The sequence below is a fragment of the Rhopilema esculentum genome, chromosome 13 (genome assembly GCF_057945365.1).
Source record: "Rhopilema esculentum isolate cy_ngs chromosome 13, ASM5794536v1, whole genome shotgun sequence".
Taxonomy (NCBI): Eukaryota; Metazoa; Cnidaria; class Scyphozoa; order Rhizostomeae; family Rhizostomatidae; genus Rhopilema; species Rhopilema esculentum.
In genome coordinates this window covers 3,028,925-3,044,396 of record NC_142827.1, presented here as the reverse complement: position 1 = coordinate 3,044,396, position 15,472 = coordinate 3,028,925, and the positions used below count along the sequence as shown (strand labels likewise).

At 36.6% G+C, this 15,472-nt stretch overlaps 2 protein-coding genes and 1 long non-coding RNA gene across 5 annotated transcripts in view; 1 reads left to right on the top strand and 2 right to left on the bottom strand.

Annotated features, from left to right (window-relative positions):
• LOC135692037 (uncharacterized) overlaps window positions 1–15,472 on the bottom strand; it is a 233,239-nt gene that overhangs the window by 41,013 nt on the left and 176,754 nt on the right. The window lies entirely within an intron of this gene.
• LOC148958597 (uncharacterized) overlaps window positions 1–15,472 on the top strand; it is a 272,598-nt gene that overhangs the window by 95,016 nt on the left and 162,110 nt on the right. The window lies entirely within an intron of this gene.
• The window catches only part of LOC148958598 (uncharacterized), a 41,015-nt gene continuing 28,844 nt past the window's right edge, over window positions 3,302–15,472 (bottom strand). The window contains exons 1-3 of one of the 3 annotated variants that reach the window (XM_089112154.1): window positions 11,745–11,875; window positions 5,818–5,926; window positions 3,302–3,872 (exon numbers count right to left, since the gene is read on the bottom strand). In XM_089112154.1, coding sequence (XP_088968280.1) covers window positions 3,726–3,872; window positions 5,818–5,926; window positions 11,745–11,863 — 375 coding nt within the window. In that variant the 5' untranslated portion in view covers window positions 11,864–11,875 and the 3' untranslated portion in view covers window positions 3,302–3,725. Of the gene's footprint in view, window positions 3,873–5,817; window positions 5,927–6,708; window positions 6,815–11,744; window positions 11,876–15,472 lie in introns of those variants that run through there. The other 2 variants (XR_016144524.1, XR_016144523.1) reach the window with 2 other exon arrangements.

Here is a 15,472-nt window from a genome sequence, read left to right as displayed (position 1 = left end):
CCCCAAACATTATCTAAAATAGCTCAAAAACATACCTGCTTAATCAGTAGAGGAACACCATTAGACTCATCTGATAGCTAGCTCTCATTGAGATGTGACGTATAGAATAAAACAGCCTATTTGTATTGTGGCTTCACCGAGCAAAACGAGGAACTCGCTATGCCAAAACATTGATTCCCCCTAGATTAACCAAGGGAATGAAGCGCCACGAAACACACATCTTACCCTGGTTATACAAATCAAATTCACAGGAGGCCGAAAGACTCCCCGCATTGTCCATAAACTAGTAGAGCAGATAAAAGAAAACGCGAGGAAGCGTGGCTCAAGATACCATAAGGACTAAGAAATATAAGCAATCTCAGGCGAATTAGTTAAAGATGAAAAGCCTCTCGTGAAATCAACTCTGGTCATATTTCATTTACTCATCTTCTAAAATGGCAGAGGATGACTCCCTTTCAGGACGAGGCTTTCAAGTTAGAATAAGCTAATCACGGGGGGGACTGCCTTTAAGAACAAGAGCTTTTCATTAGAAAAAAGCGATTGAATCCCTTCTTCCTTTTTCCTACTACTTTTTGTGTTTTTGTCTTCTATTGACATGAAAATCACAACGGTTGTCTGGTAAGGTTAAACGTCTATCTTGCATAGTTCATTTATTCGTGGAACCTTTATCAATCAATAATCCTGAAGCTAAAGTTTGCTTATTCATGTTCAATCAAAACATTTTTTGAATAAAAACTGAATCAATCCATCTACCCTTGTTCTATCTTTACAATAAAATTTGGTTTTCTTTTAAAAGCAATACGAACATGGCATTTCGCTTCCTTTTATTGGCACATTTAATCAGGTAATTACGCTGTTAAATCAAAACTACCTTCCCATTGAAAAAGGACCAGCTCTAATTTATATAACATTAACATTAATATTATATTAAAACAAAAAAACATCGTCGATTTTCCGATTTCATGTTATTCAACTGGAATGTGTTCATTGCTAAAATTTACTTTACATGGTAATGACATTTGTTTTCTCCTCGTAATATTTATAACAGAAATGCTCTACCTGGTACATTTCGAAAGACAGCGGTTATTGCAGAGCAACACAACACAGCTGAGCGAAAAGACTGGCATAACACATTTAACTCTACAGAACGCAGGACTTAAGGGATATACGCAATGCTGAACAACTCCTCTCTAGAAGAAAATTGATATTGCTCGTCATGATAGCCACTAGACATGCCATTGCCTCATCTTTTTATTCGATATTAAAAGTTACAAACAAAATTACCTTAAACTATACAGAGCTACGTCTATCTACATCATAAGTATGGCAGAGCAGAAAGTAGTGCTCCGTGTCCTCAATACCATCATTTGTTTGGCATAAAGGAATCAAAGTATCCCTAAAACAATGTTTAAATTTATGAAAATTTAGCTTACTAAGTCCAACCCGTAGTTGTGTCGAGTGCCTCTGTCGAGTGCCTCTGTCGAGTGCCTCTGTCGAGTGCCTCTGTCGAGTGCCTCTGTCGAGTGCCTCTGTCGAGTGCCTCTGTCGAGTGCCTCTGTCGAGTGCCTCTGTCGAGTGCCTCTGTCGAGTGCCTCTGTCGAGTGCCTCTGTCGAGTGCCTCTGTCGAGTGCCTCAGAGTACTGAAGTTTCTGTCAATCTCTAAGTTGTACATATTTCGCTACACTGTGGTTTTGATCTCCATTCTCGTCTTGCCACTCACTATGGTTGTCCAGATCATAGCACATTTTTCGTTACATCCAAAAACTCACTTTCTTCACGTTTTTGCTGGGCTGTACTCGTCTGTCAAGGCTATATTCTATGTACTACTCGAGCTAATCAAACGCTTGCCAAGTTTGTTTCTTGAACCTTGTAAACGAATGATTTTGAGATCACTTCATTCGTGCCTCAGAGTGACTTCGATAAGTTGTTGTTAAAAACCTCCTCACTTGTGTTTTACGTGTTTTTTGCTACTTTATGTAATTGTTATTTGTATTGTGTAATCTTTAATATTTAGATATATAAATTAGTGTTGAGTTGTTATTTTAAATGTTATGGTCACAGGGTTGCTATATATTTCCATGCTCCCTGCGGCATCGTCTTGTAGCCTTAGTATTTCCTTGTAACTTTTATTCGGATGAAAAAAAATAAGAAGTTTGGGTAGAAGCTTGATTTGAAACCTAGCGTTCTTGCACGTATTTGCCCAATTGTAGCGCGTCTGCAAAGATCATAGCTGGCCTCTTGTGGATGAGAAATGTGGCATCTTGTGTAATCTGAAGTCCGATCGTTTACTTTTTTTAAAAAAGGATGAGGCGTCTGCTCCATCGTTGAAAGCTCAGTGATTCCCAACCAAGTTCGTCATACAACTTCTCATGGGACGTACCCTTCCAGGCCCCCGTTATCGCTAGTGCAGCGGAGAATTGGACAGCTTCAAGATTTTTCCATTAGATTACGTAATACAACATCATGACTAAATTCGCAAATATCATGTGGGATGTAACATATGACGTCGCCATAATCTAGAAACGGTCGAACATACAATTTGTACATTTCGTTGAGGGTATGTTGTGGTAGATATTAGGAAAGAAACCTCCAAATTCCAATTCCGTGCCTGGCTTTTGAGATGGCAGCTCTGATGTTACTAGAAAAGGACAATTTGGAGTCCAATATGATCCTAAGGTGCTTTTGCTTTGCATGTCTGGCTTCATTTGATCATTGTGTACTTTTCTACCGCCCTTTTGTCACCATTCATCGTTACCTCAAACGCAGCAGCAATCAGTGTCGCTTGCCTATTGAAAATATCACCAATCGAGTCCTAGTTTGTTTCAAAATGTATACTTTCTTCAAAACCATTTTTAAACTTTCTACTACCAAAAGATTGTCAACTTTTTGTCAATATTTTTGTTTTGAAAGTATTTGTCATTTGTTTGGGACCATTCGTTGTTGTTTTGGGTTGTTCTAAAATATTGTGTGCTATTTACTTGTTCTATTGGCCATGGTAATAATTTATAGAATGATTTAAAGATTTATAGAAGATTTTAATGATGACAATGATTGTGGTGCCGTTGTTATTTCTCCGTTGTCTTCAAAAATGACTAAAAACATTATCAAAAAAAATGGATTGTCACCAAAGGTAGCAGCAGATCGAGCAAATAGGGGTATGAAGCGTTCTCTCACTTATCGCAGACGAACATTCTGATGCGATAATAGGCAAGAAAGCGACTTCATGTTTACGCAACGCCTTGTTAACGTTCTATGGAGTCAATTTTAAAGGAGAAATGAAGATAAGAAAAAAAAATTGTTCAACATCAAGGAGCTATCTAAATCAATTTAAAATGCCAAATATTTTGTGGAAGAAAGGAGGAAAATAGGGATGTAGATAGTTGAAATTAACATATTTTATTATCACCTATCCTATATCCCAGGGAAATAGTCCAGATCAAATACATCTTGGCGATATTTGTCTATAAAATAATGTGAATTTGAAGATATTACAGTGCGTTTGAACACGCTTTACCCTTGTTAGCAGAGGCAATAATTTGCAATCAGAACTCAAAGGATGTAACATGATAAAAAGATGAAACGAGAAGGAAATAGGAGTGCCATGCAACAACATACTTCCTATGCATAGGACTAATCACTTCCTCTTTTCAAAGATAAATCTTTTCTTAAAATGAATGAAAAAATGAATGGAACCGTTAATGTTAAAACATGAGATAGATTTGTTCTTAGGGATACTTCATTCTCAGGCTTGTTTCGTTTTCTTTTTCTTGCTGCCGAATTCTTGACTGCATCAGTTTTCTACTTTCCTCCAGGGCCTGATAGAAACTCTGTAACTCAGCCAACCTCAACGACAACGTCCTGATAGTTGTGTTCTGAAAATGGGATTTGATTACCCTTAAGAAAATCTGCTGCTCGAAAACAAGAGATGGCTAAGAAAGACTTTTCAGAAAAAATGGTTGCATTTACTTAAAAAAGATTGGGACGACCAAGATCATCACCAATTATGGCGTTCAAAGAATACAGTTCAAAGAATTCAGTGTCACAGACGGGTCTAGAGCGAGAACAAGAGTTAATGAGTGCTGAGTCAAAATCTCAAAACATTAATGTGATCAATGCTGCTTCTGAAAGCGATCTCAAAACCGAGCCAGAAATGTTCCTCAAAAATGCTCCTCACTGGAGCTATACAAGCCAAAAAAGACGCCTGAAACACGTTCCAATAATACTACAACGCATCAAAAGAAATAGCACGTATTTTAACATAAGATATAAGAAGCAGAAGAGACAGAAGTAATCTTTGAGGGACCACTCCGATTCAAATACATCTTTACCAACCAAACTCGTGCAGCAGAGCGACAAAATTTAACAAAGAACGTAGGTGAATGCTCTACGTGAAAATAATTAACTTGAAATTTATTGAATTTTTTACTGAATGTAGAATTTTACTTTCTGCTGAATGACACTTTAAAGCTTTTAATCAAAAGTCTGATATTTGGTCACGTTGTGTCCTAGATGAAACACCAGTGTTTGAAAACCAGAAAAATAAGCCTAGTAACTGGGGCAAGAAATCCTGTAGTTATATCAAGTAAAATTTGCTGGCAATGACAGTAAATCAGCTGGCATTTGCAGGCAACAGTGAAACAAGCTGTGGATGATTTCGGAAACACGGTACTAGATGTACTTAAAACCCCAAATATTCTAGAAGGGAGGCGAGGAGTTTTGAAAATTTTGAGTACATACTTACCCAATACATATTTATTAATACCTACCCAGTGATGTAGGTATTAATAATAAGTCCTACCCAGTCCATATTTATCAATAAAAAAATTTCCTGTTTTAACAGATGCCTTCCAAATATCCCCAATCTCTTTGGAACAACCATCACAAAATTTTGAGACCGACACATCATTGCATCCTTAACATTTCATCTACTTAAAAAAATTTCCTTATTTGAGGCAAAATTTAACCCAGTCCTACCCAGTACATATTTATTAATTTATATTTTCTGATTGTTTTCACAAATCCCTTCCAAATTTCTCTCTTTGGAACCATCACTCAATAGATGCATTTAGCAGACTACTATCAATAGGAAGCATTTATTGCAAAGCAAACATGTAACTGATAGCAATTAGTAAGATTAATCTACAACCCCCACCCCCCTAAAAAATGCTATACAACTAAATACCTAAGTGCAAACTAAGGGACTAAGGGCCTTAGCTAGCCTGTGCCCCTGTCCACAAATGCTACGACATGACTGGACTGGGATGGTAGCTAGGCCTTAACATGATGGATAAATATTCGGTTTCTGCAGCTATCACATTTCATAGATCAAGGCAATTCAGGCTAATTACAAAATGGATTTGGATCATATCATAATTTATCTGCAACAAAAAGCCTACTTGAAAAATATTTCTTGGAGAGCCCTCTGGCCATCATGAAGTGTAAACACAGTGGAAAAGTTGCTTATTCTAGATCTGATGACCAAGCTGTGAATAGCGTCTTCAAAGTGAATTGGGAGTCCTAACTTAGGATCACGCCTAATGCCAGATCACATGATCAATAAGTACTGAAAAGTAACAGCAAAGTAACTTAGCAGAAAAACCAACATGATGTCAGCTCTGAACAACCCTACTCCGTGTGAAAACAGTGGATGGGATATGGAAATATCCTGTAACAACGTCATTGAAGAAGCAATCTAAGTTGTTGCTTGTCCCATAAACCTTTTTCTCCTGCCAATCGAATGTGGAACTAAGAGCACATATTGATTGTAAATATCCATTATATAACGATTTTTAATTAAAAAAACAACAAGAAACATACCAAATGACTTTCTTTGAGGGAAAACCTATTCGTCCAAATGATGCTTTCGATCTTCTGTGATAAAATTGATAGTTGCTTGGCCATCAGCGGAAAACATTCGACAAATTCTCTGTCAAAAGAAAAATAAGTAACGTTCAGTCTAAAAATGGATTAGCAAATTGAACTGAGATACCAACAATTTGCAACAGTCAGGCTACAATGCGGCTTTTAGTAGACAGGTACTTGAAGGGGAAAAAGAAGGTATACCTGACTGAAGAAGCAAGCTCAGGGATCGTTCAAGACAGAACGTACTCGAGAGGAGGTGAATTTCCTTGCCTTGGGAATTATTTAAGAAAAATCCAATGCATTAGAATCGCACTCTATTGGGGAAAACAAGCATGACAGTCTTTTGAAATTTATAACAGGCAAAGGGTCCAGATGACAAATATCTTTTGGATGAACTGAATGAAATTATCCCTTGAAGTGGTACAGTATTGGCAACATTTTTGTTTCTCTGTTTTGTATTCGTGCCATAATCTAAAAAACTTCAAACACAAAGTCGATTTTTCGTTAAGATTAAATGTTTATCTTGTACAGTTTGTTAACTAGAGGGATTAATATCAATCAATTCTATTAAAGTTGACGATAGTCTTTTAATGCTCAATACACACTTTCTTCTAACTAGATTTGAACCATTTAATCAACGCCTCTGCTTTATTTACAAAAAACTTAGTGTTTGTTTTATCATCGTTAAGAAAACAGTATTTCGTTTCCTTTTGTCGTCGCCGTTAATTAGCATAGTGTACTGTTTAATCCACACGAGATTCTTCCTATTGCAAACGAATAAATTCAAAAAAAGTTTGAAATAACCATCATCAACTTAAGGATATTCCGTTACATGATAATCATTACCGTCTTATGCTCTTCGTGGTACTGGCTTTAACTTTTCAGGTAGATTTTCCGTATGATCTTTAGCGAGAATTTTCAGAGCAGCGCACATTTAGAAACAAACTGCTCTTTTACGGACACAAAAGCTACATGAAGCGAACACAGTGACGCTACAAGGAAATTGCCATTCGTAAAATTTGGCATTCAGAATAAATGGCGCATGACTTAAAACAAACAAGAAAAGATGAACCGCTCGTGCCCAGAAGAACCATACTTTTGCCCGTCAATATGGCCATTAGACATGCCGTGGCCCCATTTGATCACTTGGTCCTTTTTTATCGCCCTTTTGTCACCAATCACCATCATCTCGAACGCAGCACTAATTTACGGACTTTACAAAATGGAGCAGCTAAACACGATCACAAACAAATTCATTCTCGTGATGAATATTTCAGATCTTGGAACGGGAATATTTATCCTGCCATCCATAGCTGTAATGGCAGCTTTAAAAAACAAGTTCCGCAACTGTGTTTTTGAAAAGGTTATTCAATGTGCCGCCATTCTTTTCGCATATTTCTCCTTTTTCATGTTGATGTGCGTATCTATGGATCGTTATCTTCATGTGACGAAGCTCAAAAAGTACAATTTGTTCATGAACGAGTTACGCATGAAGGTGATCGTTGTGTTTAGCTTCGTAACATCGGCAATTATCGCCTACATATCGATCGCGTTTCCTTCTTTCCCGCTGCAAGTCGCGGTGAATTTATCCGATTTTTTTGGTGTTCTGTTTATGTTCATCTTGTATTCGGTGGTGTTTCGCAGAATTTCAATTAATGCTGAGAGAGTTAAAAACATGCTAAGAGATGCCGGAAAAGATTCGGGTAACCGAGAAACAAGACGGGAAATCTCGGCAACGAAAACGATTCGTTTTGTCCTGGGCGCCTTGTTGGTTCTGTATCTACCGTACAACATTTCTTCCGCAATCTGGACGTATTACAAATTCCAGGAGAAGAGGAATCCCCCATCAACCATAAACACACTAGAATATTGGTCTTATATAATTGTTTTTTTTAATGCTGCAATAAATGCTATCCTATTTGCATATGGCAACAGCGTTGTGAGAAGATTTTTAATTGGATGCATTTCCAGAAGTCAAATTGCTCCACGAAGCGCAGTAAGCGACGTCACAAAGACCTCTAAAATTGCAAGCAAGGTCTAGTTAAAGCCATTCAAGGAGAGGTGGACGTTATCTGCTCTAAGATAGTCTCTTGTCCATGCAATGTAATTATTTTTTGGTGAGAGCAATAATCAATCGGTGCACATATGAATTTTTCACAAAAGCAGTGTGAAAGCTGCTACGCTGCATAAGCTATAGAGAGGTTTTACTGGCTGATCAATTGTAGCTATAAAAAATGGTTCAATTTTTCAGTCGTTGACAGGATTTTATTATTATTATCATTATTATAAAATTTTTTACAGTAGGCGAAGCAAACTTTTTTTAGCTAATATAACAGCCAATTAAAGCCTACTATTTATACTACATTTACAAATCTTAAATTAATAACAGTGAATGGATAAAATAATATAGGAAATGTACAAAATTAAAAGGATGACTCATTAGATAATAATATACATTTATTCGATTACTATTTCAAGAATCCAATCTGCGCAACGTAAGGTTTGCATAGTTTGCAGTTGCATTTTGTATCTTTCCAAGTTTTAATCTTTTTTTAAATATTGCGAGGCTAGAAGATGTTTTAATGTCATTTGTAAGCTCTTGCCAGAGCTTGGATCCCATAAAGGTTGTACGTTCTATACCATAACAATTTGATTTTGGTTTTGATAGCGATATTCGGGATATGTTTCTAAGATTATAGCATGTATTTCTTTCAGTAAAGATTTCTTTCATGAAACTTGGGTTAAGATTATGTAAAGTTTTATATATTTCTGTAAGAAGCAATTGCAGATTTTTATCATGGATAGATGTCGAGTTGTCTTTTTCAAGAAGAGTTTGAAAGCTTGATTCAAAGTCATCATTGGCAAGACGCAAAGACTTCTCATGAATTCTGTTTATTCTGTTGTTCATCTGTCGATCACAAAACATCCAAATTAATGGGCAGTAGCTAAATTGTGATAAAATGAAGACGTGCATGGTCTATTTTACTTTTCTATCATCCATGTAGTTGGAGATTCAGGATAAATCATGTAGCTTTTGGCTGGCCTTTTTGCATATCGATTGTACGTGTCCTTTGAACGACAAATTATTATCAATACTTATTCCAAGAAGTTTTTGTTCTTTACTTGGTTTTATTATCGTTTTATCTATTTTCAGAGATGTGTCATTGCTGCCTTTACTAAAATTTATAAGGTGGCATATGTCCCCATTTATTTTCATATAATCATATTGAAACCATTCTCTAAGAATAACTACGTCTTGTTCTAGTATTTTAGTAGCCTGCTTAATGTCTTGGTGGATGACATATAGCGTTGTATCATCAGCATAATTGCATATTTGGCTATTTGATATAAACATAAACATGTCATTTATGAATATATTGAACAAGAGAGGTCCCAAAACTGATCCTTGTGGCACACCTACACTCGTGGTTTTCCATTCACTGAAAGAGCCGTTTATTTTGACTCTTTGTTTTCTCTGGCTAAGGTACGAAAATGTGAAATTCAAGGCGCTTCTACTAAAACCATTAGCATTGAGTTTAGCAATCATTAGGTCATGATTCAGACAGTCAAATGCTTTTGACAGATCCATCAATAGTGCACTGGCTGTTTGTTTGGTATCTAGAGCTTTTTTGCAATTTTCGATGAGTCTGAGTAATGTATGTTGGGTGCTATAATTCCTTCTGAAACCACATAGCAGTGGTGATAGAAAACCATGAGCGAAGGGAGTAATTTGTGATTCCATGATTCTCTCATATATTTTTGATGCTGACGGTGATGGAAAAATACATGGTGATTTCTCCTTACACGATGATGGAAAGATAATAGCAACAGCGAAAAAAATGAAACGGACAACAGATTCTCAATTTTTGTCGATTGCTGATCCTTGCCTTTTAATTTTTTCGAGTGTTGATAACGTCAAGAAACTTTATTTCACTCCAATCAGCTTCAGCACAGAATACATCACAAATTCATGTAGACTGAAAGAAACAAAGGTTGATATTTTGCAATTTTTTGCATTCGTTTCGCAGTGTCATAGTATAGTGCTAAAAATCATCGTCTATGATATGTATCTGTAAAACTTAATGTTATGTTCTGTTATATTGCTGTTTAAACGCTGCAAATAAACATAATTAAGCGTAGTTATGTTATGTTGTATAACAAGATTGTAAAATTGGATTAAGGGCCATCTTGGACTGAATATATCTCAAAAAAATGTTAGTGGTAAAAAGTTCAAGTGCTGCAAGGAGAGACATATAAGACTACGGTGTCCTAACATTTCCTAAACAGCCGCTGTTCGTAGTGCTTATTCATGAATTGAGTAAATCTTTGTGCTAACTCGTCGATCATGAAACATCTATATTAACGGACAGTAGCTAAACTTTAACGTTTCAATAGCTCCCATGATATTCATGGTTTCTTCTTCGGGAGTATAAATTGAGACCCTTGCAAGAGCACGTCGCTTATATTACGCTTCCGTTTACACCATATTTACATGTTGTTAAAAATTTACCTATTGGTCAGTTACAGCTCCTGACAAATTTTTTCGATTTTATTGAGATTTCAGTACCCTTCTTGCCAAATACAAGGAGATGGCATTTCTCCGCGTTCAATTCTATACAGGTTGGTGTAAACCTATTGCTTAGTTCATTAGTATCATTTTCTAGCTTTTAAATATATTCTATCAACTCTTGATGAGAAGGTTCATTGTCATATCGTCTACATAATTACAGATTTCAGTCCCATTCATTAAAGGAAAATATCATTGATAAATAAACTTAAAAGAAGAGGGCCTATGACTGATCCTTGGGTGACACCTTATTTCATTTCTTATCAAGATCTGAATGAGCGGCCGATTGACTTGGACTCGTTCCTTTCTACCCACTAGATAACTGTACACTATTTGTCAGACATTTTTGCTAAAGCCGTATGCATTCAATTTAGCAAGCAAGAGTTCATGGAAGAGATAATTGAAGACCTTAGACAAGTCCATAAGGAATACCATGACAAAACTTCTATCTTCTCGCGTTCTCTTACAAGTCTCCGTGATTATCTGTCATATCATATTTTTTTCTATAGACTATGATCATATCAAATCAAGACAAAGCATTCTGAGCATTGCAATCCTGTCGATAGACGCAAAGGCTAGGCCAGGGAAACTTCATAACAAAAAGTAGCATTTGATTTGTCAAAAGAATCTCAAAAACTTTACAGACTGAAAGTAATACAGTGATCGGTCTATAGTTCTTATTTTTGGAATGAGTCAATTTTCTTGAAAGGCGCACTGACATTGCTGTCTTTTCGGAAAAAATTATTCTTTCACACTTTTGTTGAAGAGGTCAGCTGGAGAGAGACAACTATGCAAACGTTATCTTTGATTATCTTAGCTGGGATACTGTTACTATGTGTGGCTTTCTTGGTATTGAGATTATGCTCAAAAACGTGAACAATTGAGGCACATCTGGAACTGAAAGCATCGACATCTTCACGGTGGCTTTCTATCAAATGTAAGCTAGGGTGAAAGCTTTTTTTCATCGCTGACTTAGGTTCATTAACCACAGAATAAAGATCTCTGTTCTGATTTAACTATGCTTATTGTAGGCTAAGCTTATTGATTCCACAGCTATCAAAGCTACGTAAAAAACACCGTAAACTTACTATCATCAAGTTTTGATACTGTTATACACCTGTTCCCATTAATCATTTTTTATAGGAAATGTCTGAAACAACTTCCATTACGCTCCTTAATCATTTACTTTCTTCATCGCCAAGCAAACTTCAGCACTGACCAATAAAAGATCAAAGCACCATTTCCATATTAAGCCGACTCATATTGCTATATCTATAGTTTCTCTTCTGGTGCTTTTCAAAGCGGTCATACCTACCTGGTACAGTTAATCGCTTGGCATGGACAAACACCTTGTCTGCAAAACATACACTTAGTGAGAAAAAGTATTCCACAGGCTTGACAAATGAGTAATGGCGATCGCGTTGTAAACAACATGGTGATCGAAAAGAAAACCGTTCTGTGAAGCCATTAGGCGTCTTTTTAAAGTTAATAACCAATCAAATCAATTTTCAAACTCTTGGCAACAGTTTTGATTTAAATATGAAAAAAGTTACTTTTTAAAAAGTAAAGAAAAATAACTTTTTATCGGACAGTCTTGCAGCTTTGAAACCTTTGTGAGAATTGCTAGAAGTTGGTCAGAAAGTTTTGTAACAGGTACTGTTGATCGCGACATGATAAGTTCAGAAAAACATTTGCAAGATCACATTTAGATGTTGGAGTACCAAGTTGATCATTAATGGCCTTGCATTTGGTGGAAAGTGGCATTCTTTAAGCTATTTTATTATGTCCACTCATTTACAGCCATTGAGGCACTCGAGTGAACCTGTTATTTTTATTTAATGAGAGGATAAAATGCTTTTTATGCTATTTTCAGCATTATTTGTTCTCATTACAACATCGCAATCGGTTGGAAAAAATTGACTTGACGATTTGTAACACATTTTATTGACTGAATTTTGCTGCAACATCTCACGAAGCGGCCGTTGCAATTAGGCCAATTGCGGCTCCAAAAATTTCTGAGCAAAACATTTAGCATATTCTCCAACAAAAGTGAGGAAAATGAGCAGTTCTAGACACCCAATCATAAAGTCAGTACCCCCGAGTTAATTTTAATATTGCAAATATTGCCAATTGGTGCAAAGATAAGCTTTTTGATAGCACATATTTCACAGGCACTTCAATCATCATGATTCAATTTTTGTGTTTTTGCAACTGTCGATATTGTTTAGAAATAGGCAAAAATCGAGAATATTATTCCATTTACTATTTCCAGCATCAAACCTTGATAAATTTTCAAACATATTCCAGTTAAAAAGTCATCTTTTAACTTTTATGAAACTTGCTTTGGCCACTTGAACTTTGGTTTGTTGAAAATGTTTGCTGCAGTGCCGTCATTTCTGTTTCCGTCTGTGCAATACTTTTGCCCACTCAGTGTATTATCGGTCGGGAAACCCGGAGTTGCAACTAAGAAGCGTCCTGTTCTATACACTAAAACGTGTACAGCTCGGCCTACATGCTTCGGTCACCATATAACTGACCATTAACCAAAAATGTTTATAAAATGGTACAGCTTTGTCTTAAAGACGATATTCCCTAGTTCAAGTAATGGCTCAACACAGTGATATCGAGATACAACACATTCGAAATATCTTCGTTCCTTTCTTGAAGACTAGATGATTATATTAGGACTTTATTGGCATATCTACAAATACCATTAGAATGTCAATTGCTTATTAACAATGTATATTGCCTTACAACTACCAAGCTCTAAGTAAATTTCGATACCCGGCATTTCTAAATAACTAGATTTTCATCACAGTGCAAATATTATCACTAAATATGATTCTTTCTACAATGAAGCAAAAATGGCATGAACAAACTTCTTCGAAATTCGTACAGGAGAGGGGTAGCATTTAAATGCCGAAAAGGCCACGAGTTATGGAGCCACACTCCCTATTTTGCGCTTTGAAAAACACGAAAATCTCTTTATACTCAATGTTTACGCTGATAAATGTCAATATTACATGTCAAAACATAAAAGATACGGGAAAACGATATTCTCAAACTGAAAAATTGAAGGGATCCTGAAAGACTTATCAACACTAAGGGTATCTTCAAACTCACCTTCTTTGCGATTATAAAATATCAGTTATTCTTAGGCTTCAATCGGTAATCATACGTCATCAGAAGGAAAAAAACTTAGGTTAATCTAAATACAATTAAGCTAAGGCTAACTGCTAAAGTAACTTGTGAAGTTTTCTACGAGGTCGAATATAAATAGACAGTTTTTCATGAAGCATGCAAAAATAGGAAGCATGGGTCAGAAATCAATAGAGAATCAATAGAGATCTGTTGTCCGTAGCCCATTGTTGGTTCAAGAGTTTTTTGTCGGTCACGGTCTCAAGAGAAAATCTAGACAAATTTAACATTTTTAGCTACGACTCATCGGCCTACTCTTCGAACCAGATGCCAAAAACCAGCAAAAAATTAAGAATCATTGGTCAGCAATTGGCTTGAATCAAAAATTATTTTTCAATCACAGTTAAAAGAGAAAATCCGGTCAAAGATTGACACGTATAGCTACGACTGATCGGCCAAAACGAGCTCTTCAAACCGGATGCCAGTTGGCAGCATTAACGCTGCTTGCGGGGGAAATAAGCTTCTATAGAGTTCGAACATTGTTCTCATAAAAATTTATTAAATCTGCTTGGACAAGAAAATAGCTTCAAAACCACTGACGTCAACCTCTCCTTGAATACCTTCAACTAGACCTTGCTTGCGATTTCAGAAAGTTTTGTGACGTCACTCACAAGCTGATTTGAGCAACTTGATTTCTGGTAATGCGTCCAATTAAAAATCTTCTCACAACGCTGTTACCATATCCGAAAAGGAGCGCGTTTATTGTTGCATTACTGAACACGATAATACAAACCCAATATTCTAGAACATTCAGGATTAAAGAGGGATTCCTCTTCTCCTGGTATTTGTAATACGTCCAGATTGCAGACCAAATGTTGTACGGTAGATACAAAACCAACAAAGCACCCAGAACAAAACGAATCGTTTTCGTTGCCGAGATTTCTCGTCTTGTTTCTCGGTTACCCGAATCTTCTCCGGCATCTCTCAGCATTCTCTTGATTTTCTCGGCATGAATGGAAATTCTGCGAAGCACTGTCGAATACAAGATAAACATAAACAGAACAGCAAAAAGATCGGATAAATTCAACGCAATTTGCAGCGGGAAAGAAGGAAACGCGATCGCTATGTAGGCGATTACTGCCGACGTTACTAAGCTGAACGCAACGATCACCTTCATGCGAAACTCGTTCATGAACAAATTGTACTTTTTGAGTTTTGTCACGTGAAGATAACGGTCCATAGATACGCACATCAACATGAAAAAGGAGAAATAAGCGAGAAGAAAGGCGCCATAATGAAGAACCAGTTCAAAGGCACAGTTGCGATACGTGTCTTTCAATGCTGCCATTGCAGCAAGGGATGGTAGGATGAATATACCTGTTCCAAGATCTGATATATTCATCACGAGAATGAATTTGTTTGTGATCGTGTTTAGCTGCTCCATTTTGTAAAGTCCGTAAATTAGTGCTGCATTCGAGACGATGGTGATTGGTGACAAAAGGGCGATGAAAAACGACCAAGTGATCAAATGGGGCCACGGCATGTCTAATGGCCATATTGATGGGCAATAGTAAATTTCTTCTAGATGTGAGTGATTCATCCTTCGCGAAGTTCTCTAATGACTTGCGTTCTGTATAGTTAAACGCGTTATGCCAGTTTTTTTGCCCAACTGTCCTGTGTTGTTGTGTAATAAGCACTTTCTGTCGAAATTGCCACGACAGAGCAAATAGAGGATACTGTTAAAGATAGTAGTACCTGGAAATAAAATACTAGCACCCTATATAGTGTAAGGCAGAAATGAACATCTGCTAATGATAGATATCAACTCGATAGATTGATGATGCTTAGGTTTCCCCGTAAAAAGTTGTGTTCTGACCTTGTATGAGCAAGTAAATAAATAGTGGA